Here is a 25,614-nt window from a genome sequence, read left to right as displayed (position 1 = left end):
AGGTAAAAGCTTTTATGAAGTGGCTATATGTCAAATCATTATAGTGTTTTACACATCAGTGATACAGTGTGATGAAACACGTTTTTACAAACTAATAGTTGTTGATGTATAGTATAAACTAGTAGTTGATTATCGCTTTAGATTTAAAACTGAGGCTGGGGCCTTGTTGCATTGAAGTGAATGGGTAGTAACCAAAATATTATATAATAGATAATATAGTTTTTAACTAGTCAGTCATGTTGGAAGTATCACGATAACTCTAACCTGTCTTTTTCACCCCTCCTCTTTTGGCTGTGCAGGAGGTGTTTTTCCTGAGGACTTCTCCATCCTGACTACAGTGCGCCCCAAATCAGGCCTCCAGTCCTTCTTGCTGTCAATTTACAACCAGCAGGGAGTCCAGCAGCTGGGCGTAGAAGTGGGACGTTCACCTGTCTTTCTGTATGAGGATCACACTGGCAAGCCAGCACCGGAGGACTACCCTCTGTTCCGTACTCTCAACCTTGCTGACGGAAAGTATGTCAAATCTCACACATCCACTCGCATATTAACATACTCAAACACACCAGCACACCCTCAGTCTCACAGTTGAAGCTGATTCAGAAGGAATGACTGTTGCAACATGCAGGAGGGGGGATGGTGGAGTACAGTGGAGTACAGTTGTTGTAGGTAACTGAGGGTCTGGGTTAAAAATGCTAGATGGTGCAAAAGGAACAAACCAAGTGTTATCCAGTTGGACCTAAAACTTGGACCTAAGGCATGTGATTGATCAATACATTAGTTGTCTATGGAAACATGGAATGGATTGTTTCATACTTTGATTACATTTCTCACAAGTATACATGAATATGCATTCTTATTAGAGGTGGAGTCATTTCATGAATGGCATTTTGATAATCTTAAAACTAGTTAAATTACCAAATCAACCTAAAATGCTGAAACATGTTTCTGATTTCCTCTCACTTGTTCTTCTTGATAAAAGCAAGAAAACAATCGGATTATCCATCTCATCAGGGGTCCACGGGCACAGAGACAGGTCAGAGACAGGGAGACACTGGATTATTGGGGCACAGCAGGGACTGCTATGGGCAACCTGACCACATCCATGAACTCACTGCCTCTGTTATTTTAGAGAGGGGGGAAAGGAAGGAGGGGAAAGGGGCAGTCCTAAACTTCCTTTGTACCCTCTTGGATTATCTCACCCAACCAGAAACAGCGCTCCAAACATTTATCATAAACCTGATTATCTGCTCCTATGTTCAGAAATCCCAGAACTCTCACTCAGAGCTTCGGCTTAGCTGACATGAGCCCATGTTCAGGGGCAAGGGGCAAAAAACAAACACATAGGTTGCTGGGAAAAATGCATCATTTAATGTAGTATTTTATAATGTCTTCCAGTGTTATTAATTTGTTTTCATTTGCTGAACATGTGAGGATAGTTTGTTTTTTGAGCTTTTGAAGGAAGCCATGACCCTGTCACAATAATTTTGTGACCCAAATTGGCTTTAAATGAGATCTAGTGTGTACACAGTTATAATGATAGAGGGAAGCTTGGTAAATTCTTCAAAAGTCTCATGTCAGCAATAATTTATGTGCATTTTGCAACAAAGAGAAGGTTAGCCAGCTTTGTGTTAGTCTTGTCGAGCTGTTTTGTCCAGTGTGTAGTTTTGTGTGCCCCAGTATCTAAGAAGCAGTGTTCTTTGTAGAGGATTTTGAGCACTTGTTCTGGATGCATTCCAGCTCCAGGCCTTGTCTAAATCGTCATTGACTACAGCTCAGGCTGTGTGCAGTCTGTGATTCCTGTAGATGTATTCATTGTTACTAATAAGCATATGCTAAGCCTGAAAATAGAGGCACAATGATGATATTGATGAGGTGAAAAAGAGCATTATCCTTTCTTTAAAGTGAAGGGGAGGTGAATAGAAGGATTTCTTGTGAGCTGTTGTGCTGTATACCCTTAGTTTGATCTTATTTAAGCTCTTTAAACATGCTTTTCAAAAGATTGCATTTACATTTGCTTTTTGAAATAACTTTTTATTCTTTAGATTATAATGCACTTCAAAGTTTGTTTAAACCTATCAAAGTCAACATTTGCTTTTGCTGCCATATAAGGTGACAAGTAATCCTTCCTGCTATACTGCTAAGCCCAGAGAGTGTTGCACGTTCATTTTCCTCTAAGATCTATTGCCTGCCCTGGAATGTGTCTGTATGATCGAGCTGTGTTCAAAGGAATTGGACATGTATCTTCTTCTGATAACAAAATGTAATGTAGATGCATTAATTAAATAATCAGATATATATCTGTACTATCTATAAACGCTTCTTTTATTGCCATCCTAAGCTACAGTGGTGCCAGGTCTCATCTTCCACCACAGAACAATGTTTTGACTATGTGTCTCCTGCTCTGGCAAAGCAGGCCTTCCTGGATCCTGACACACACTTTCCTCAATGTTCACCATGTCTGTCATGCCGAGTAACCCAGAAGGAGGATTAAGTTTGGAGTTTAATGAGTGTAATCCCGTGTTAAACAGGACCAGAGTGTGGGGGCAAGAATGTGGTCCACTGCTGCCTGGTATGCAATAGCCCTTAAATGCAGTGGCAAATGGTCCAGAGGCGAGGGAGGTGTCATACTCACGTGTGACCCCGGTTAACCGGCGTTGTTGATCGAAATATAGGTGTTGTTGATCAAAATATATCATACATAGCTCTGAGGTTCATGTGTCTTAGAGTGTTTGTTTATGTGATGAATCCCATTGTACACCAGAGCATTCTGAGTTTCTCTCTCCTTGAGGTGCGTTGTGATGTATAAAAGGGGGATTATAATCCTATTACAAGGGCTATGATTTTCTTAGAATGTAATCCACCACCACAAACTTGTCTACGATTGAATTTCATGTTATTGACTACTTAACACTTGCCCTACTAAGTACTGGTGTTCATTGTCCTAATTTGTGCATGTTGTTTATATTCTATCATCCTCTGCTTTCAGTATCATACACTCACATTATGCACCTAGAATGGCTTAAGATTCCCTACGTGTGCCCCTGTAACTAGTCTTTCAGAATGATTGACATATACTGATTCAGCTTGGCTGCTTTTATTTCTCACCTCTCCTTGTTGTGTCCTTGACCAGGTGGCATCGTGTGGCCATCAGTGTGGAGAAGAAAACGGTCACCATCATTGTAGACTGTAAGAAGAAGATCATCAAGCCTCTCCTCAGGAGTGACCATGGTTCCATCAACACCAATGGCATTACCGTGTTCGGCACCAGGATCCTGGACGAGGATATTTTCCAGGTAAAAATTTCAGTGTGGTGAACTGTGTGAACATGTACATTGTGATTGCGTTGCTTAAGCTGCATGTCGCTGCCACTGCTAGGTTACTTATTAGCATATTAATTAGTAATGATGTAGCAATCTTCTTCAACTGAAAATTCCCCAAAAGATTGTAGTGGTATTAACTGTGTGTCCAGATTTAAATGTTGCTCAAAAGTGCTACGCCTAAGGAGGTTTTAGTCAGTGTCCCATGGAGGCAACCCTGGACACCTTGATGCTGCCAATAAGGAATGTAGAGATGATAAAAACCAGGGCAGATCTGGAGGTGTTCAGTTCTTCAGATTTTTTTAGGAACTTCACGTTGATATTGTACATAAATCCAAAATATTGGAGGCCTTTTATCTAGGTTGCTTGTGCTATAGTGTAGTTTAATGATAGAGCAGAAGTTTACAGTTTTTCTTGTTTTTGACTTACTGCTTGACCACTTGAGTAACTTGATCAATGTGTTCTAACTATTTCGGAGTGGGAGAAGCTATATACTGTACAGTATGTAGTGTTATATGTAACATGTTGTAAAGAAGCACATTGTAAAGTATTTTTGCTGCTCGGGCAGCATTTCAAAATCACAATCAAGCACTACTTCAATAGCTTTAATACAGACAGAAAAATAAAGAATCAAATCAATAAGGGGGATTCAAAGGTTGAGGTTATCATTGACAAGCAGTTACCTGTTGTATTTCGTGAAAACTGGGAAAGTCTGTGGCTGTTCTTTCTATTTCAGTATTTGCTCTTACTGTATTGTTAAGTATTGTTTATAAAAGTCAAATCATAGTTGTGGAAACTAATGCCGGCCTTACACCTTCAAGCTTTCTCACTGTCATTTCCAAGGTCAGAACAAAATCATGAGAGTTTTGCAAGAGTTGTGGTGTACTCCCGGGATCTCCATCGTTTGGCGTAAAGTGGTCATAAAACTCAGCCTGATCTGTCTGAAGTCAGTCTTTTTCTAATCCCGATGTTTTGATAAAAAACATTTTTAATATTATTGTATGTTTTTTGTCTTGGCTCATGCAAATTTCTTCCATTATTTCCACCAGGAGTAGAATGGGCTATAATCTCAAAAAATAATCTAGATGTTGTCTTACAAATAGTGACCCTGCAAGATCCCCAGTCTTTGCAAAATCTTATAGTCTGTGACTAAAAAGGCCTGTAACTTCTGACACATTGTCTTTAGATGTGAGAGGGTTTCAGACTTTAGTCTTTTCAAAGTCTTTTAAAGTCTTTTCAAAGTATCATAGTGTATGGTAGGCAGAAGACACATGGACATGTGATATTGTGATTTGGATGACTGTGATAAGATAGTTTCTTTCTCTCCTGACAAGCTCATCCACATGAGCTGATACTCAGCAGCTGTCCATTTACCCAAAATCTCCCAGTAGACACTACACCAACTGTAAATGGATGGTGATGCAATGGCTTCTAGGCTAAGTGGGATGATATTTATAGTTCTCTTTACCTGGTGACTGGATTTTGTAATATTTGGTGAGATCTGAACCGTAGCCAGGTCAAAGCGGCTGAACATGGCCACCTTTGTTCATCATTATTGCTTGTTTGTTTGTGTTTTTCTGCAAAGCACACATTGGCTCTCAAATCTGTTGTTTAAACTTCTCTTTACCTTGTAATTAGAGACATTTCGTACCATGGGAGTTTCACATGTAAAAGGTTTACCAAAAAATAGGTGGCCTGGTTGAAATGTTCTCTTGGATTGACTTTTAACCGAATGGTTTGAATTGACTTAAAGTGAAGTGGTGAAATGACCCACCAATGAATGTATTTCTAACTTGATTAGATTGATGGCAGCCATGATAGTATTGTATTGATTGACATGTTAAGTGTACTAAACTGAGCTGGAGTTTTTCAATTCCCACAACAGGTGTCTTGTTACTACTAAGTGGTACAATAGCAGTAATGTTATTACTTGTTGAAATGAATAAAACATATTAGTTGGAAAAACGGTTATGATTCTGTCATGTAAGCACATGTTACTTGTCTCTAGAGAAGAAATACTGCTGCTTTTAAAATAAGTTAATTGTAAGGTTTAAGTTGCCAAGGATGTGTCCACTTAAAGAGACAATTTTTTTCAAGGATTAAACCAGCACCAATTATTCATTAGCTCTTGCATCTAGTATGTGGTAAACACTGCAGTAAATCTTAACTCCTTTTAACTGAGCCATTTTTGTTTGTCACTAAAGCAATGCTTTTTGGAAACATTGCTACACTTGTGATTGTTACTGAAACTATAACAAGTATGTAGCTGTTAATGCCTCCAGAAAAAAAATAATAAAAAATAATGTTTTCTAGCCTATCTCCCTGTGTGTAAACAAATAATAAAACCAAATTAATAGATTGTATTGTTAGGCACTTGGCAGTTGTTGACTTTTAGCCATTACTATTATGTATAGTTCACGTGCTGCTGGAAAAGTCCAACATCTGGTGACTAACATGTTTGAAATTAGTTTTATGAGCCTCTCACTGTGCAATCTCTGTCGCCAAATACGGTAACCAACACAGTGTTAATTTCATACTGCCAGTTCGTGAAGGCTAATTTTAACGATTATCTGTATCAGCGTTTTATTTGCCTGATAACCGATAAAGTTAATTAATTAAAAAGTGCGCTACTTTGGCTCAGCTACAGCTCTGTGTCTGTCCCTCTGCTTCGGTTTCACTCACCACTGAGTCTGACTTAATGTCCTGCCCACAACACTATCTGATCTTTCACTGGGTATTATGTTGAAAGTTTCTCATTTATTAAATAATTGCTTACTGTGAAGCAGTTAAACAAAGTTTTGTGTTGGAGTTTGTAACATTCCAAAATCTTAATTTTGACTTAAAGATTTTCATCTTTTACGGTAAATGCATATCGGTTCCAAATATCGGTTATTGGTTTCATTAACTACTGATAATCGGTATCCATATCGGTCCTGAAAAACCATTATCGGTTGATCCATATCCCACATACACCTGTCTGGGGAAAAATATTCTGATGTACAGAAAGTGATGCATTTTGATAACAGACATAAAGAGCCACCTATAGAAACACAACTTCATCTACAGAAAAGCTAAGCAAAATGATGGCATGATATTGGACAGATTCTTTGCAATATAAGCCACAGTTTTGCCCAGACTGTTTCTCATTACCTACCTAATCATTGAGAAAAAAATAATACAAATAATACAAATTTGCATTTTTTTTTTATATGGGGAACTTTTCGGGATTCAGGGTATGCTACCACCTCCGTAGTCAGCGATTTCAACATTATGCTTTACGGCACAGTTCATCCAGAGGTGGATGCTGGCATGGGTCAGGCAGATGTTAATAATGACAGACAATGGCTTATTTGATGACTCAAGGTCTTCTCTGGTGGGAAGTAAACATCACTGAAAGGCTGTATGGGGGCTGTGTTTGCTTGTGAGAGAGTGCTGATTTGTTTATGGGCAGCAGGAATGACTAGTCATTATTCTGATGCCAAGTTTGAATGATTGATGCTGCTACTCTTGTTTTAAAGCCATATTTCTTGGCATACCTTGTCATCGCCACGGTGTCCACAATGATTTATTCTTTTGTCTTACATCATTTGCTGTGTCTGACCTAGTGCTATACTAAGGTCAAAAAGTGAGAAAAGTGCAGGTTTAAAAAAAAAAAAGTTATTAAAAAAGATTATTTTAGCCTCTGTAGATAGTGACTGATATCACATAATGTATTTTTTGTTTTGTTTATTTTTTATTGACCGTAATTAGGAAATTTTTTTAATCCGATTGTAGCAGGATGTTGCTGATATTTAATTGTAGGCTGACTGAGATTACTGTCATATTACTCTACAAAGAATAGCTAGAGACAGGTTTTCTTGGGTGCAAAGATTTATAAGCAGATTTGCTTTCATGTGTCCTGTCAGCTTCGATTAGATTTATGAGAGGGCACTGAAACCAACATCTGTATGAAACAGTGTGTCCAGTCAGAGGTTGGCCAGTGGAGGTGGCTGAAAATAGGAGCCATAAGTCAGTTAACAGGGTCTTCTCTGTGTGGTTTTTGGAACAGGTCTCCTGTCTGTTCTCTGTCCATGCTCTCCTCAAAGATCCACAGGGCCCGATGCATGCTGGGATATACAAGGGAAGGAAATTCCTTGGCCTTCTGCATTCAAGCCGGTGGTTATAATGAGAAATGTTGCACATTAGCGGATTCTCTGTCTGACCTCTTCTTGTTATTTTAGTTTGTCACTATATTTGATTTGATAACAATGTAACTTATGTATAAGAAATTTGGAGGAATGTAAGAAACACTTGGACTAGCTTATAGCAGTGGCTATTTATTTACAGTTTACTCCCCTTTATACCACAGTGGTAGTTTCGGATTGCCAGAGATAGATTGATAATTTATTCAGTAATAATAAAACATTTGCTCCCTTATTCAAATCCTGACATTTGTTTTCACAAGCTGACCCACATTTTTCATAAACGTCTATTCATGCCATACCTGCCCCAGGTTGGAGGCGACCACCGTCTCACCGTCTCAAAGGGATCTGGTTCACATGAATGGGAGTCTTTCATTGCCCCGTCAGGCCTTCCTCATTTCCTCACCCCCCTTCCCTCGCATATTCTCCCCTGCTCACCACCTCCTTCTCCCTCTCCACCCTCCCCACCTTGAGGCCTCCCTACCGTGCCAAAGTCATGAGACCGTCTATTCATGCCTCGCTGACATTACCTGTCTGAATCGAGCACACTAAATATACATACCTGCCTATTCCCTTTATTTTTGGGTAGCAAACACTCATCAGTGCTCAGTATGTCTTACCATAAGGACTAGATGGGGCTGAGGTGGTCTATGTCTCAATGCCACATCACCAGTATTGTCAGAAGATGCATGTGGTTTAAAATTAACATAATGGTTTGTGTTGGATAGTTTTTTTAGCGAGTCTGCTAGCCTTGATAGCATTCTCAGAAGCATCACTAAGAGGGCATTCTGTTTTGCCCATTTCAGATTGATTATAAGATTCCAGAATATTTTTTACAACTGCCAATGGATTATATATAGGACATAACAATACAGCTACTTTATAGCTCTTTAAACTGTTATATTTAAATGAGCTTTTTTCTGTCCTTTTAATGCCATGTTGATCCTCTTAACTGTTCAGTGTGGAAACTCTTTTTGCCTCTTTTTCTGTCTCTTTTCTTTCTTCTGTCTTCTCAGAGAAACTGTACTGTATAGGCTTTAAGGAAGTGACTAATTGTTGTATGGGGCTGTTTAATTACAGTTAGTATGGGTGTGTTGCCCTGGGCAAAGGTATGTCAAAGAACCAATGGTGACGACTACTTGTGTTTTGATTTGGCCAGTGATGCCCTGTACTCGCCTTGTAATTACAACATGCGTTTGGATTTTAGTAGAGAAAAGACAAAAGAGCCATCTATCACACCAAAACTAAACAGCGCTGTATACTGACCATTGAAAACATGGAGGTTGTCTTCATGCAGCTCCTCTGTAGGAACTCTGTTATTGTGCACGGCTGTAACCTTTGACCTCCATGTGTATTTATATCCTATGGTGCCTTGTGGACAGGATGAGGTCAAGGTGGATAATACTTTTAGAAAAAGATGGTTTTAGTTCTCTGTCCCTGTTTGCACTGCATCACAGAGGGCAATATTATCTGATCCTACTATGCCAAACTGAGAGTAACTGCTTCAAAATGACTCGATAGCTTTACTAATAGGTATATTTTAGTTATGATTAACACAATGTAAGTAAGAAAGCCAGTGTTAATTAAATGCAGAATGAAAGAATTTAGATCAGACATTCCAGATGTGTTAGTAGTGATGTAGTTTACACTACATACTGTATAGTTCTGAAGAGACACCACAGAGTCAAAGCAGTTCTAAGACAGGAGCGATCAACCAACTCTCCAGTCAAAAACATAGCGTTTTAGAAATCTCAATAAAAAAAAAAAAATCATATAGTTTGTAGGACTGTGCTTAATCACGATTAGGGTTTTGGCTCCTAATGATCACAAAAACTCTTATTTTGTCTTGTGTTCTGAATGAAAAATAAAATGTTGAAGCGGGAAATTTCACAGTTCAAGTTGTTTTCACTGTTGATTTGTTTAACGTTAACTGTTTCACTATTTTTTAAGCTCAATACTTGCAACATCTTTCCAAAAGTCAATGAATAATCTTGTTTTCGATATTGACCAAAATAATCGTGATTATGATTTTTTCCGTAATCTAGCAGCCCTAATAGTTTGACATAATGACATAATATACACAATATACAGTATCTTGTTGTCTTTTTACATTATCATCTGATAGTAAGAATTATTATGTACTTAAATTTTTTTCAAAGGTTAATGATGCTTTTAAATGCTCTTTAAGCTCCACTTGAGGTGAACACTGCCAAGAATGCAAAACAAAACAGAGGATATAACAGGTATGGAGTAATCTCAGCTGTTGATCTTGACCCTGCTTCTCTCTTTCAGCTTCTCTCTTTTCTCGTTGACCTCTGACATGGTATTCATTAACAAACGGCCTCGTGGCCTGTTTCTGTGCTGTGCTGTAGCAAGGAAGGGGCATATTTTGGAGCTCTGGCTTTGCTCCAAGTTGCCAGGGGCTTTTATCTCAGCAGTCCACAATGGAAGACAGGCCCAGAGCCTCATCATAACTCTCCCCAGGTGTTTCCCAGCAAAAAACGTATTTTACCATCCCAGCTGCTCTCTCTTAATCCCTGCCTGTCTGTCTCTGGATCCCTAGTAGTGTTTCCTTCCTGAGTTGACATCAGTTTCTCACTTGCCTTGTCTTGGCTTTGTGAGTTGGCTCTTGTTTGTTTGTTTGGTGACTCAGCTCTTATTTATTTTTTTACTAGAAAGAAGGAGCCAAAGGAAGAAAGTTGTTGGTAGAAGTATATGTAAAGATGATTATCTAATTCATTTAGGTGTTCTTCAGCGTTTGCATCTTTTTAACCTTAGACTTAGTGGTTTTATACTAACACCTACAGCCTATATGTTCATCCCATCTATTCTTGTTTCCATGTACATGTATTATTGAATGTATCTGTTATGCTCATGTCTAACCATGGAACAGTCAAAAGTCTCCTAGTTGTACTGATGTGGTCCAGAGGTTGAACACCATGTCTCCACAGCCTATTTGTTTGCAGATGGGTGTCACTAATTAGAGCTGACTCTAGGCAGGGTTCAAGCATTCACTGTTGGTCTTAGGGTGACACATGAGGTAATACATGTCAACTTGACTCAGGGCAAGGCTTGATCTCCCTTTCTCTGTCGAGCCTTCCCAAACACACATACAGTACACACAACACACACTCAGCTAAGGCCTTTCCAGACTTGGCACCTAGGTTTAATGCTGTCCTATGCCCCTTTGGCAGGTCAATTTTGTCTTTTCATTGTTCGTATAGTAAATGTTTTCAATAGCTAACACTGACATTAATTGATACTGTATCATCAGGAAAGGTGCACAATTCTTCTTACAACTTGGACACCAATGATTTAAAGGGGAACTATGCCCATTCCATGGTCTAACACAGTCCAAATATATTAGTGAACATAATCAACTCTCTCTCAAAGCCAAAAATGAGCTGAAACTCAAATTTGTGATGTAATAAAGTATAAAGTGTGAACTGCTCAATAGACAATGAATTTAGAAAGATGTTATATACTGTAGATAACACAGAGCACCCAGGGGTATGTTCTGAGTATATGGGTACATTTTCTGTTTCAGACCTAAGAACACTACAATAGAATGAAGCTCATTTGGGTCTCCCATTCATTGTCTGTGGAGCAGCTCCACAATTTATTCTTGATGACAGCACAAGTTTGAGATTTACTTCTGTGGTTTCTGTTTCTGAGAGAGAGTAGTTAAATATTATATACAAATATTGATTGAACTTCCATAGGCCAAATAAAATATTGGAATATTTAATTTAGATTGTGTTCCCCTTTAAAATTATTTGTCTGCTCATATTTTAATGGATAGCATAGTATTTAAGCTAACCAGCTGCTGGTTGTAGCTTCATACTAACCATACATACATGAGAGTGGTATGATCATATAAAAAGGGTATGATCATTAGTACTGTGATTGGCCCATTAAATCAGAAGGCTGGAATGAGGCGTAACATTCTTTAGATTGGCAATCTGTGTGTCTGAGTAATGAGCCCTATAATGTAGAACTAAGCAAGGCAGAATGTGTTGCATGTTATAGTTTCAAGTTTGGTGTCTTACTTGTACTTGAATGACAATATATGCTTTGATTGTTAGAGATATACATTCAACCAGTGAGAGAAAATCAAGTTAAAGTAGCATTCCTCTGTACATCGTCAAACTGAAGCTGTGCAACAAGATGTTGATGGATGGTTACACAGAAAGTTTCAAGGAGCACTGTTTGTTTTCCCATGGGGCAAGCCTTAACACACTGATGTTTATACTAAGGTACATGTTAAGGATCCATAGATCTAGTTTTAGCACAGGAAGGTGTACACACAAACGCGCACACATTCTCATGACAAGTTGCAGCCTGCTTCATTTCTCTCATGTTTTTCTGCCAATCGTCTATTCTGCTTTTCAACGTATAGTGTCCCTGCTCACACAAGTGCATCAGGATTTTACCTCTGGGCTCAGGCATCTCTGTGTGCTCGCCTGCCAAACATCCTAACCAAAGACATGCCCCTTCTTCCACCTCCCAAGACCCCCCCCTCAGCTGTCTTTACAATGTGTATAAAGGCTCAAAAAATCAGCCTCCAGGAACTCGGTTCAAGCAATTACAGACTCCAAAGAGAAATCCAGATGCTTTTGCCAATATGTTTGCTGTCTTGCAGTGAGCTGTGTGCTTTGGCTGATAACGAGGCAAGACGGTGCTGGAATGGTGTCAAGCATTGTGGTTAGCTGTCCCAACCATAGAGAGAACATTGTGGTTTGTGCAACTTTCCCAAACCATGTCTGAGATTTTCAAGGTTTTACTCTTTCCTGTGTGCTATTTTAATTGTTTTCAGACAAAACCATTATGTACTGTTGGTTTTTGCTCAACACTTTTGTTCTTTTTTTGTTGTTGCAAGTAACATTTTTAGAAAGGGCTTAATTTTAGCACAATTCCCTTTGACGCTCACTGCATCAGATACCAGCAGTAATCAATGTGGTCTTGTGAGCTATTTTAAACTCCAAATTAAAAGCTGTTGATAATTGGGTTTGATTCAGAGCTAGACTTGTTTTGTGGCCACTAACGATAATGTTTTTGGCAAGGATTTAAAAAAAAAGTGTGACAAAGTTATCAACTATGGCAAAATATTTTACAGTTCAGCTAAAATCTAAACTTAAAAAAATACTGTGACAGTAAACAAAATGGTAAATGTTGAAGAGTAAACCTTACTGAAACAGTATTTTACTGTAGCACACATGGACATGCCAGGTGTTGCTTGTGTCTTGATGATACATGTTTATTTGATTTCCTGAGGTAAACCCTGGCGCTGATAATAATAATCTTCCCAGTGTCTGAACTTAGCTTCCTCCCTGCACCATGTGAGTGTGGACTCTGTGGGGTGTGTGTCAAGCTGTTTAATCATACAAGAGGGGTATTTACTCTGCCAGACTCTATAAGTGTATGGGACCTAAGAGATCACATCTGCAATTTAAGATTTGCATTTACAGTAGGCCACTTCACCCAGTATGTGTGAGTGTGTGAGCAAGATGAGACATGACCTGTGTGTGTGTGTGTGTGTGTGTGTGTGTGTGTGTGTGTGTGTGTGTGTGTGTGTGTGCGTGCATGCGTGTGTGTGCGCACGCACGCAGGCTTGTCTTTTGCAGAAGATCTGGTTTGATCTACCTTCGTAATTCAAAGTAGTGATTTCTAATATTATCTATATATTTTGTAAATGTCAAGTCAAAACAAGTCATAAATGGAGGATTACTTGTGGGCAACGTGTCCCTGTATGATGATAGGTGATGCAACACACTTTTCTTTTTCTGTTTTCTGCAGGGTGACATCCAGCAACTTCTGATTGTGGCTGATCCTAAAGCAGCATATGACTACTGTGAACATTACAGCCCCGACTGTCACACCCCCCACAGTGATTCCCTGCAGGCCCAGGAGCCAGAGGAAGAGGTCAGCCAACCAGGGAGGGTGGGGGAGATACAACAGTGAACCAATCAAGGGCCCTGATTAATTTCTATTTTTCTAACAGGATATATTGGAGAGCTTCACTTTAGCATTGCTTAATGGTCATTTCCGTGACCTACTGATGTCTTTGACATGGAAAGGACTCACAGATGTCAGGTTCTATTAGAAAATTAAATGCTTTGATGGTTGCCTTTGTATCTGTTTCCACTTTGCGGAGGCTTTTGCCTTGTACTGTTAATGCACTTCACAGATCCACTTCAGTGTGTGGCGAAGCAGGTTTTACACTAGGGAAAATATCTTAGTTAAAATAGAATATAATTAAGGAGAATTACCATACAATAGATCAGGTATTGTAGACTTGTAAAGTGAATCAGTAGAGTACTGATTAGTCCGGCTGCCTACACTAGTACTGGCAAGACAATCACACAAACAAGTGTAATATGAATATGAATTTATTCATTTGACAGCATTTCAATATGTTCACATATTGGCAGACATACTGTATCGAACCATTGGGGTAAATTTGCACTAAATCAATACTTAAAACTGTGCATGGTGCACATCTTGACACACCCCAATTAGTGATGTCATAGCAGGTGTCTTCCATCAGCTGTCAAAGGTCAAATGCCTGTTGTGATGTCCCTGATTGGAGGTGTGTGTGGCAAGATGTACACCTTGCTCGAAGATTTTAACGCATGGTAAGCAGCGCAGCAGCAGCTGGTGTCTGACCTGTGATATTTAGTGTAAATTGACCATTTAAAGTACCAACAATCACTAATTTAATGACTACAGTGCAAAAGCTGAGGAGCTTTATCAACATGCAGTGTGAAATGTTAATTTTGAAGTAATAATGAAAGCAGCTGGTAGGGCTACCTATTCTATCTCTCTGATCTTTTTCTGCAACGTATAACAGCCTATTAACCCCAACTGTTTACTTATAAGTCTTATTCCTGTGAGTAAGAGTTGACCAAGCAGCAGCCTATGACACAGTGGAATACGTGTCTCTCTTTGTTATTCCATAGATGTATTAGCGATTTTAACTACTCACACACTTAAAACTGCATCAGTCTTAAGTGCAACAAGTTAACCCTTATATTAGCCCATTAATCATTAAGATGATTATAAGGGGCATGGGGGAAACAATCATGGACACTGACCAGCTATAAAATTGCAATGTGGAGCCTGGACCTAAGTCAGTGCCAGAGTCCCCAGATAGCCATCTAGGCTTCATTAATTTGATAATTGGAAATGCACATGCTGCCAAATACCATAACCCATCATTTTGTATCAGTTTAGCATAGCATTGTCTTCAGACTTCACTTTCAAGTTGCAGCATAAAATGATAAACCTTCATGACTAGAAGTCATTTATCAGAGTATTATCATATTGTACTGTATAGTTTAATTTCCCCATCCTTGATAAGAAACTGCAAGAGAACTACTTAACTTAAAGAGGATGCACTTTCTTTAAATCAGACCCCTTTAATCTAGCTGAACTTAAAAGTACTGAAGTGTACAATTTATATGCTTGCAGTAAGAAAGTTCCATTACGATAACCTTGAAATGCAGCTGGTATTTTTGTTTTTGTGGTTTCCTTGTTGTTTTATGAGTTTTTAAACATCCCATCTGCTTACGATTGTGGGCTAAGGCGCACATGGCTAGTTTCTGCATTTGTTTACTAGTTTCTTCACCATATTAAGACCATTATCTAATTTAGTAACACTTGGCTTTGATTATTTAAAGGTCGTTATGATTTGTTAATTATTAGAAGACATGCATCTTAATATGTTATAAATACATTATAATGCATTATAGCATTACACTTTGGCTTTACCTGTTTGAACATGTAGCATGCCCAGGATGATATGTACCATATGTATCATCTTCTTGCTGAAAGAGCACTAATGCTAACACTAAAAATTCTCTTGATTCCACTCTCTCTCCTCTCTCTCTATCCCAACCTCCCTAGTACACTACTGATTTAGATTACTCTCAGTTCTATGATTACTCTGAGGGAGCCACAGACACCATTCCAACCGATGAGTATTCTGAACCACAGGTAAATGAAAAAAGGAAAAGAAAAGAAAAAAAAGTTTATGTCTCTTTTTGCCAGTCATCCATCCCATCCCTCAGTTCGTCTCGTGTTGTCTGTGTGATGTCTCAATGTTATGTTTACGTGCACACCAATACTCCAGTAACTGGGAGTAATCCGCTTTATGATCATATTATGATTAGAATGTTTCAGCCCAAAGTGTTGATTTGCCCCACTACATTGAAAGATGAGCAATAATCTAGTTGTCCTGACCTGGTTATGCCTACTCTGATTATGACCTTACAGTAAGGCAGCGGAGGTAGAACTTTGAGTGTGCATGTAAACATACTCAGTGTGTCAGTCCTCCTTGTGTCTGTTTTATAAGGCTGCTGCCTTCTCTCACTGGGAAAATGCCATCTGCTTTGAGTGTTTTTTTTGCATTCCAGCTTGTCTTTAAAATTATTGTATACGTATGGATATCGGCAAAGTTTTACTTTTACTATTTTTTTTTACTGCAATAGCTCTAAAGAGTTGCTGAAAGGCAAATCCTGTTTGTTTTGTTTGTGCATCTTTCCCAGATAGATCTTTATATGTGCCCAAAATTCTCCTGTATGTCACATGAAAGGCCCAGTCCTCTATTGTTGTGCAGCATCCTTTTCACCCAACTGTCACATAATCTAAAGTTAACCTTAACATGGTCAGCATTCCAATTGCAGCCCTTGTAGTTGATGTACATGGTGAACATTTTAAAGAACACCATGCAGGCCAACTACTGTACATGGGCTGCTACTGGAAAGTGGATCACATGGGGTCTGACAGCTTGGTTGGATTGGACTCTGTACAACGGTCGCGTATTGTGTCTTTAAATCATTTCCACTTTTGAATGTTCCATGTTTGTCTTGGTGTTCTTTGTCGCCGCAACCTCTTCCAGAGAAAGAAACGTAGTGTCTCCATGAAAAAGAAGAGGACCAGAAAGTCCCTCAGTAAAACTAAGGCCAAGCCCTTAAACTTCTTTGCTGCCAAAAAATCACCAGCTAAAACGTTTGCCACTAAGAAGAAGCGACAGATGCCTGGCTACCAGGCCACAGCGCCAGCTCGACCAAGAGGCAATTTTAGGGTAAACGTTCATGTTAAGACAAGAACAAATCCCATCAAGATCTTCCAACCTTGAAGGGAAAATCTATGATGGTAGACTGAGAGCTCCCTAACCTCTTTTGTGTAGAAGTAGCCAGCTTGAAAGGACCCCTAGTAAATAACCTCTGGTTTGAGCCTTTGGTTTAACCTTCGCTTTATATTTCTTTCCTTTTTTCAACATGATTCAGCCAAACAATGTAGGAGATTACAATACAGACTTTGACTACGGAACTGTAGATGGTACTCAAACTCAGGCTCCCTTTCCCACGAGTGGACCCAGTGAGGTAATTTTCATCCTTATTCTCATCTACTTCTAAAAACCGGTGTTGGGTGTTTTGGGAAATGTAATCCGGGAAGATTTTACCCAAGGAAGTATCTGGTATGAAATGGCACAACCATTCTAATGAATCGTTGTGTTTTCTGGCTTAAGATTTTGATGTGTGGCAGAACTGATGGACAGGGAAGATTTGTTAATGTTTAAAAGCTACAACCCACTTGTTCCACTGCATACACTGTGTGGATTCTAGGGATGCATTGCATGCTTAGAAAATAATGCGGTGGACATTGTGGAGGTTTTTATAGCGTTATATCATGTCATACATTTCTGGCTAAGGCTGCAGATTTTGTTAGTTCAAAGCAACACATTAGACCTATTCAGACAATGCAAGTTAACCTAGTTGTTTACAAATGTGTGGCATATGGAAGTAATTGTTACTTGAACAAGCAAATTACTTACTTACTGTACCGTATCTTCATATTATGATTACAAAAGGGTATTTGTTCTGGAAACACGTGGCCTTCTTTTTAATAGAAACCACTCAGACTTTATGTGAAGTAACATGTGTGCCTTTACCAAGAGCCAACTATATGTTTTCTGATATTTAGAGATGTTTTCTCAGAATTGTTGCCTCAGCCACTATGGCTTGTCTGATTTTATTACCCACAGAAAGAGGAGTTGACAAGATTTACAGCCTTATCTAGAAATAAAAGAAGTTGATGATGACAGAGCCTCTCTCATCCAATGTCACTTACACTAAATGTGGAGAGTAGTGGATTATCTGTTTAACAAAATATGCCCTGTCCATCACATCTTAAGCTTGGTTTTGATCACTAGTTCTGCTAATTACCACTTAAAGAACTATGATTACCAAGGCTAAAATCTCCTCACAGCCAGCTATGAATGTGCATTATCTACCGCAGCGTTTGACAAAGTGGATGTGATTCTCCAGGCAATTTTAAATATATCACTGGCAAGATGGAGTACTGCCAATAATAACTATGTAATTGCATCCACTTTGTTGTTATCTGAAGCTAAAGCTAAAAAGTGATCAGTTTGGAATGAAAAAAAACTTTGTGTCAGGTGATTGTGTTTGTAGTAATTGTGCCAAATACAGAGTGTATTTATATATACAAAGCCGGCTCAAAACATATTCTATCAAAATGGATTGTTGAATAACAAAAGTAAATTTTAGTTGTATGCATCTTGATGCACTCTGTATATGTGCACAGCCACTACAATCTGATGATTGATTAGATGTCCATGCAAAAAGCTGCTAGTGTCATTTCAGCCTTTCTTTACTGTCTGTATCCGTATATCATGTATGGTTGTATGATGAGAGAGAAAAGAAGGCTGAGATAACGAAGACTGTATGACATTTATGGTTAACAAACTTTTGATCCTCAGAGTTGATGATTTTATTCAGCCACTATGGTAACACTTTATTTATTCCTTTGTATTATAACATGTCTATTTACTGAATGTAGGTGTGCTGTAGGGATTACTGCACAACTGTATTTCATGAATTTGTAATTTAACAGAGCATACATCATTTGTAACATATCCATCTTGGAAGAGTTTAACACCAGTTTTTTCTAGGATTGTAAATTCAAATTACAATCACCCAGCACTGCCAGGCCAGTAACTATATATATTTTCTTCCTCCATAATAATTTAAGATTTGTATTGTTGTTGGCATAAATACGGTGTTACCATTTCTATTTAAAATTTAGTTTTCTGCATATCATGCTGAATTTATTTTCAATATGCTTTAATATGCTTTAATAACATCTACAAGTAGACCATTTGCCTCAATTGCTTAACTAACATGCTTATTTCCTTGGTTGCTCACCATTACGCCCCCCTTCTTCGCTTGGGTGACACCTGGAAGGCTGTGGAGGAGGATGTTGTCGGTGCATATGTCACCGAGGCCACTCCCATTGCTCCGGAGTCCATTGTCCCAGAAACGGTGGACAACTTGGACACTGGTGCGGAAGCATATGACCTTAAGGAATATACCCTAAAGGAGTATGACTTGGGCGAGATTGACAACAGGTTGTATGATTACGGAGCATATGATGAGTATGGCACGGCCCTGTCCAAACCCACGGGAACCTATGATGATGAGGTGGGGCCTGGGGTTGCTGCTGAAACTGACGTTTCTGAGAGCACCGTAAGTACCACACCCTGGCCTGGTGACTGAGGGGTGTGAGCATGAAGCGTTAGGGACTCTGTTTGTGTTATGGACTCACTCTGTCTTCCAGTGCACGCCTTCCTAGTTGGTTGCTTGGTAATGTGTCATTGACAAGTTGAGTGTGGAGTCTTGCTGCTGTCTCACTGGTGTGTGATTGGTGATTTAATGATTGACAACTATGATAGGGACAATGCATGCACCTGTGTTTTCTAAGAAAGGGTATGCCTGGTTACTTCTTAATTTATTAGATCACATTCTGACATACTGTACAGTGTGTGCACAAGCACCTAAAGCCTAAATACACACTCACACATTTTGTTCTTCTTTCTTTAAACTTCATCTCTCTCCTCACACAGCCTTCAGTCAATGTCGGCCCAACCTGCACACCACCCATACATACCCAACGAGCCATACCGCCCCCTCCCCACACACTCATCTAAGCAGTCGGATTGGATCCCTCCCTCTCTTCCTCTGACATTTTAACTGCAAAAAAAAACAGCCTGTCTGTGTCATATCACTCCCTATATGCACAGCAATTAGCCCATAAATCATAGGCAGCTGTCTGCACAGTATACACACACACTCACACACAATTGTAGATGTCAAGATGTTATGGATTCCTTTTACTTCCCTAACCAACTTTGGAACTCTGCCTTTGCCAATCAACAGTCACAGCTTGTCACAGTTTGTCATCTGCTTAAAGTATAAATAAATATTTAACATACATCCTTCTCTCCACTTTGTCTTTATGTTTATCCATTTTGGCCCCAGTGCTTTTTAAATTTACCCACTTTTAGAACATCAGCAAACACAAATTTTGTGTCTGTGTGCCTGTGGGTATTGTCAGCATGTGAGGGCAAGGACTTTAATGGTGTTTTTAGTACCCTTCTACACACACACACCGCCCAACCTCCCACTCTTAGACAAGCACCTCCTAATCCTTCCCATCTCAACCCACCTTCTCCACTTTCACCCCCAAAACACATACGTATAAACACACAATGCAGCTGAACTAATCCCCTACCACTAATGAAATACAGTTGTGTTCAGCTATGTATTTAGATTTTGTCATTTGCAATGGTTTGCAAAGATTAGAAAAGAAGACGCTTTACTTCACTTAAATGTGAAACTGTACATTGTAAGGCAATGTCTATTAGTGTGAGAACAGAGAACAATGAGGGCATAACAGCATCAATATTAGGATAAAACAGATCGTTTTATCCTAATATTCTCTGGTCCAGCTCAGCTAAAAACCCAGAAACCGTCTAGCTTGACGTTCGCTACCGAGCCTGCTGTTACAGATGTGAACAAACCACAGACGGTTGCCTCGTTCATGGAATCGCGGCAGTGCAGAATGAATATAGGGGAAACATAATGGATATTTGGCGTTATTTTTGGCATTTAAAAAGGCCCGTCAGTCCTGTACAATATAGGGGAAACACTGTATATATGTATCCGATGTATTATTTTCTTAGGCTCACGTGACAACAATATTCTGTTGGTGTTAAGCAACATTTTATTTGGTCATCATTAGCCACACTGCACAATTGCAATGCAATGACAGCATTGCTCCATTTAAAGCACATAGAGGTCCATTCTTGCTCAGTACAACTAACATTTTTCCTGTTTGGTCCCATAATCATCATCTCACTTTGTGTCATTCTTGATTCACTCTCTGCCTCTGACATAGCTACAGTAGTTGCACCTAAGTATGTGATATTGATAGATTGTTCCAGCACTAACAAACATCCTCCTTGTTCATCATTGCTATCCATTCACCTGTGGACTATAGCTGCTGTGTGAAGAATGTCACCTCTGTGCTTGCTTTGTGACTACAGGTTGCTGGGGCTGGAGGAGCCTTCGGCCAGAAGGGAGAAAAAGGCGAGCCGGCTGTAATTGAGCCTGTAAGTGATATAATCCTGTCATTATAGTTCAAATTATTCTGTTTACTGAGTGAGCTGTCAAAACTTTCTCTCACTTTTATCACATAAGTTGCAAAGGGAAATGAAGTCAACTCTTGAACTGCAGTTTTTTAAGACCCTTAATAAAACCCTAGTCAAACAACCAAAACTTGCAGCAAAATTTCCCCCAAAATTTGTAGACTTATCCTAAACCTGCTCTTGCACAGTGTTTGTGGTGTGAAACAATGTGTTTGTTTTTTAAGGGCATGCTGATTGAAGGACCACCAGGCCCCCCCGGCCCAGCTGTGAGTATATTGTCAAAAAAGAAATAAGTCACTCTGTTGCACTTGGGCACAATTATGCACCATTGTTGTCAAAATTGAATGAGCTCTCCTGGTGGTGGTCTGCTGACTGAGCTTTGTCTTTTTAGGGTCTTCCAGGTCCCTCAGGTCTACAAGGACCCCCAGGCCCTGCTGGAGATTCTGGTGACAGGGTGAGTTGTCAATTATGTCCCCAAACCAGCCACATATTTTTTACATGTAAATATAATGTGTCCAAAAATCAAATCAAATAACAAACGGAAGATCTTTGACTTGATATACCATGCAAAGCCTCTTATGTTGAATCATATTTATGTAAGTTACATCTAAAAGTTTACCAATCTTCTACACAAAATTCCCTTACTTAGCTACATATTGAGATCATGCTAGTAGCTTATTATTGAGTGTTAGCATGCAACACTACAGCCAATGATCTAATAGGCACCACTAAACGGTTGAGTGTTTATGTCTTTATTACTTGATTGGTAAGGTGACCTGTAAGAATCTGCAAAAGAATATTTTGATAACCAAAAGATTGTTATTTGTGTACTCTATGTGCCACATTAAATCATATTATGCTGCTGTATATAACCATTTTGGAAAGCTTTTTACCATGGCCACATAAGATATTATTTTTGTTTGGCAGGTGGATAAAATTGTATATTGGGACTCTTCAAATATCGCTCAACATCTCAGCCATCATTATACATCAGTGTAGAAATAATAGCAGTAACCTTAGCAACAGTATTTATGAAGTAACCTCAACTTAAATTGATTACAAACAAACTCTTGGAAGTAGATGACAGTTTTTACACAGCCAAGCTGCGACAACCTGCCTCAAGCACTATAATGCACCCCAAAGTGTCTAAGTATACGTAGAACACAATAGAGTCAGTGGAGGGATGCTGGAGCTCCACCTTGTCTATTATTTTCACTATTTTTACTGCTTATCCATGCTTGGCATAGTTATAATTCCTCAATACAGTAAGAAGTTTTATCACATATTGATGTGATATCATGGTCTCTTGAAGATTAGAAGGTGAGGAATAATATTTGCCCTGGCTTTTCCTTGGTAAGAGGTAACCATATTTAACGCTCTTTAGACTCTCTCTGTTCCACAGACATGCAACACACACACACACACTCATACACAAACATGCACACCAGAATTAATGGAAAAGGATTTTGGTTTTGGACCGTAGACAGTAGCGTGGTTTACAGATAGACAGGCTAGTCTGTGTGTGCTGGAGGAAGAGGAGCACATGTTAATCAAACTTACAAACAACACTCCTCCAGCATGTGCCGCTCCATCTGTGTGCGTGCGTGCGTGTGTGTGCGTGTGCAATATCACAGCAAATGTATGTATACATATGTTTCTGCATTTTGTCATTTTGTCTTGGTACAGCATGAGAGATAAGAGTAATTTTCATTTATCTACAATGTAATGTGATTTCATTCAAACCACATAGCTTTTTAGCTATTTAGATACGATAACATATACTGTACATTGCATACATACAGACAGCTATATGATTAGAATTTTTAATAATCACTGAGGAGCCAACAGAGGAAGAGGAAATCAAAATCTCATCACGTTGTTGTTTAAAAAAAACAAAACAATTCTTACAAATGTTAGTTTTTATGAAGTTGATACATTTTATAAATCTGGTGGCATGTCTACTGTATTGCAGGGTCCTCCTGGTCGTGCTGGTCTGCCTGGTGCTGATGGTTTGGCAGGGCCCCCTGGTACCATGCTGATGCTGCCAGTAAGTGCTCAGAATGATGCAACAGCAGTACATACCAGCGACCATATAATTCCATAAATAGGCTAATTTCTAAGTTATTGAATAGTGCAGACAAACCGATTGAGCAACTTTTTGAATGCCTGTGTGTGTTCAACAGTTCCGTTTTGGTGGCGATGGTGAGAAGGGTCCAGTGGTGTCGGCCCAAGAAGCCCAAGCCCAGGCCATCCTGTCCCAGGCCAGAGTAAGTAGAAATGGACATTTAAAAAAGCCAAAGAGAAGCCAAACTGTGGCCAACCCCCACACCCACCCTGCTCCCTACTCACAGCTGTAGGGGGAAAGGAGGGGAAGGATGAAGGAGACAGTACTTGACAGGGGAGGGAAGGGGAGTAAACTGCATTTTGTTGGCCTTGCAAGGCTAAAAGGGGACATGCCGAGCAGGCTGAAGAGCAACAACATAAAAAGACCACTTTGAACAGATGGACAGACAGGAGAGCCTGTTAAAAATACTTTAGGGGCTCTCGACTTGCGGGTGGGCTAAACCAACAGGTGTAGAAAATGTCTTTGTGTATATATATAAAAGAGGAACTCTGGACTTCTGTAGACAATATCCCACATTAATTACACAGTCAGAGACCACAGCGATCAAAGAGATTAGGTGTGGAAATACATTTCTGAGTTTGCTGTACCATAAGACAACACAATAAGAAAGCAATTAGATAATGGCCCACAGAGTGTAGAGTATGGAAATGCACCCAAAGGTAAATTGTATACATTATAATGAGATGTGATGAAATAATAAAATTATTGTCTTTCATGCTTTGCTGTGAAGGATTTGTTATAAATATGTAAGCAGAATGAGCAAGATATGCACAGAAATTTAGAATTAAGAATGCAAACTAGATATAGTGATTACAGATATGCATTAGGTGCATTTTTCAGTGTACTCATTTTAAAACTCTGAAGAAGCAAAATAAAATATAAAAAGTAGACTGATCAATCAAAATATGTTATTGGCAATATGTAATATGATTGGTCATTTGCCTACCACTTCAAAAAATCTAAAATGATGGTCACCACCAAATTAAAACAATGACACATTTAATAATAGTCATACATTTCATTGATTTGATTGTATTCTGTCATAAAACAACCTACACATAACAATAACACGTGTCTAAGTAAAATTAAAAACATCACAGATTCAGTTCAGCATGGAACATGAAACGTGCAATACAAATAAATAATATATGGCATATAAGAGAAACAAGGTGTTGTGTATAAAATCGACATTTAAATAAATTAACATGACATGGCGAAAAAACATGGATATGCAGCAGATTTTTGAATGGATTTTTACAAAAGTGGAATTTGACCTTGTTCTTGTCTGTGCCCGTGCCCTGCAGCTGGCTATGAGGGGACCCTCAGGGCCAATGGGTTTGACAGGAAGATCTGGACCAGTGGTGAGTCTGCTTTTTTTTTTTTTTGGTGGTTTGTACGAATTTGGCTACTTACTTTTTTTGTTCATATTTCCAGGGCTTGTTTACTATTCATCCTATTGTACATGCATATGATAATTAAAGTTGTCATAAGCTACAGGATATCCATTCGGATCAATATTAGGACTATGACTATTAAAGTTACAATTACCCAAAGCTTGATGATATATGCTTCTCACCAATATTTCAGAAATAGCTTTGGAATTCAATGCTGTAGACAGTTCTGGATTATCTTAGAAATATTGTTTTGTTGCATCAGTGGTAGGTGGCTCAGTGGCCACACTGCCTATCTGTTTGGTGCTACCAGCTGCCAAGAAAATTTCATTCTGTTGTTGGTTTCTCCCCCCCTCCTCCTTTCTCTTGGGCTTGTTGATACACGATCCACTTTTTATCTGCAGGAAAAGGCCCTACAAAAGACACAAAGAATTACCCTCTGTTAAATCTGCTCTTCTCGGGCTAAAGGCCATGCATAATGATCTGAAATTATATGGCAATACGTAGATACAAAGAACAGTGGCTGAGATAAGGATTGTATGGCTTTTATCGGCTACAAATGTACCTCTCCAAAATGTTTCCCTTCTTGATTGATTACATGTTTAAAACCCAGCTTTTCAGACATTCAAGCTATTTTATGATTCTAAAATGTCTGTCTATAATCGCCAAATCACCATCTTTGAATCCATACTTGTCTGCAGACAGATTACAGTATATGCCCCAAATGTCAGCTGAGACCAACAATTTAGCATCATATTTTTAGACTTAAGTACAGTATATGCCAAAAGACACCCGGTTGTGGCAATGTGCCTGAAAGTGCTTTAACATTTAACGCTATCAGGATAATTTCACATTCTAATCATTTACATGCTAAAAACAAACCATTACCATCCTACTGAACAGCAATGTTTGTACCTGCTGCACATTATCCATTATTGAAGAAAAATTGTCAGAGAGTCAAAGTAGAGTGATAGAATGTATGAGAATTTAAAGGGTCTTATTGTCTTTGAGTGTCTTCACTGGAGTTCCCAGGTAGTTCATGCATCTGTAGTAACAGGAATGTGTGGATTCATTTTTCTTCAGATGA

General features: G+C 39.0%; 1 protein-coding gene across 2 annotated transcripts in view; it reads left to right on the top strand.

Annotated features, from left to right (window-relative positions):
• The window catches only part of col11a1a (collagen, type XI, alpha 1a), a 101,672-nt gene that overhangs the window by 21,464 nt on the left and 54,594 nt on the right, over positions 1-25,614 (top strand). For both annotated transcript variants that reach the window (XM_028569215.1, XM_028569214.1), the window contains exons 4-15: positions 300-513; positions 3,131-3,293; positions 13,295-13,420; positions 15,404-15,493; positions 16,789-16,884; positions 18,769-19,050; positions 20,910-20,975; positions 21,236-21,277; positions 21,403-21,465; positions 22,984-23,058; positions 23,195-23,278; positions 24,441-24,497. In XM_028569215.1, coding sequence (XP_028425016.1) covers positions 300-513; positions 3,131-3,293; positions 13,295-13,420; positions 15,404-15,493; positions 16,789-16,884; positions 18,769-19,050; positions 20,910-20,975; positions 21,236-21,277; positions 21,403-21,465; positions 22,984-23,058; positions 23,195-23,278; positions 24,441-24,497 — 1,358 coding nt within the window. The remainder of the gene's footprint in view (positions 1-299; positions 514-3,130; positions 3,294-13,294; positions 13,421-15,403; positions 15,494-16,788; positions 16,885-18,768; positions 19,051-20,909; positions 20,976-21,235; positions 21,278-21,402; positions 21,466-22,983; positions 23,059-23,194; positions 23,279-24,440; positions 24,498-25,614) is intronic.

This window comes from Perca flavescens, chromosome 22, assembly GCF_004354835.1.
Source record: "Perca flavescens isolate YP-PL-M2 chromosome 22, PFLA_1.0, whole genome shotgun sequence".
In the NCBI taxonomy this organism is placed as follows: domain Eukaryota; kingdom Metazoa; phylum Chordata; class Actinopteri; order Perciformes; family Percidae; genus Perca; species Perca flavescens.
This window is presented reverse-complemented; position numbering and strand designations above follow the sequence as displayed.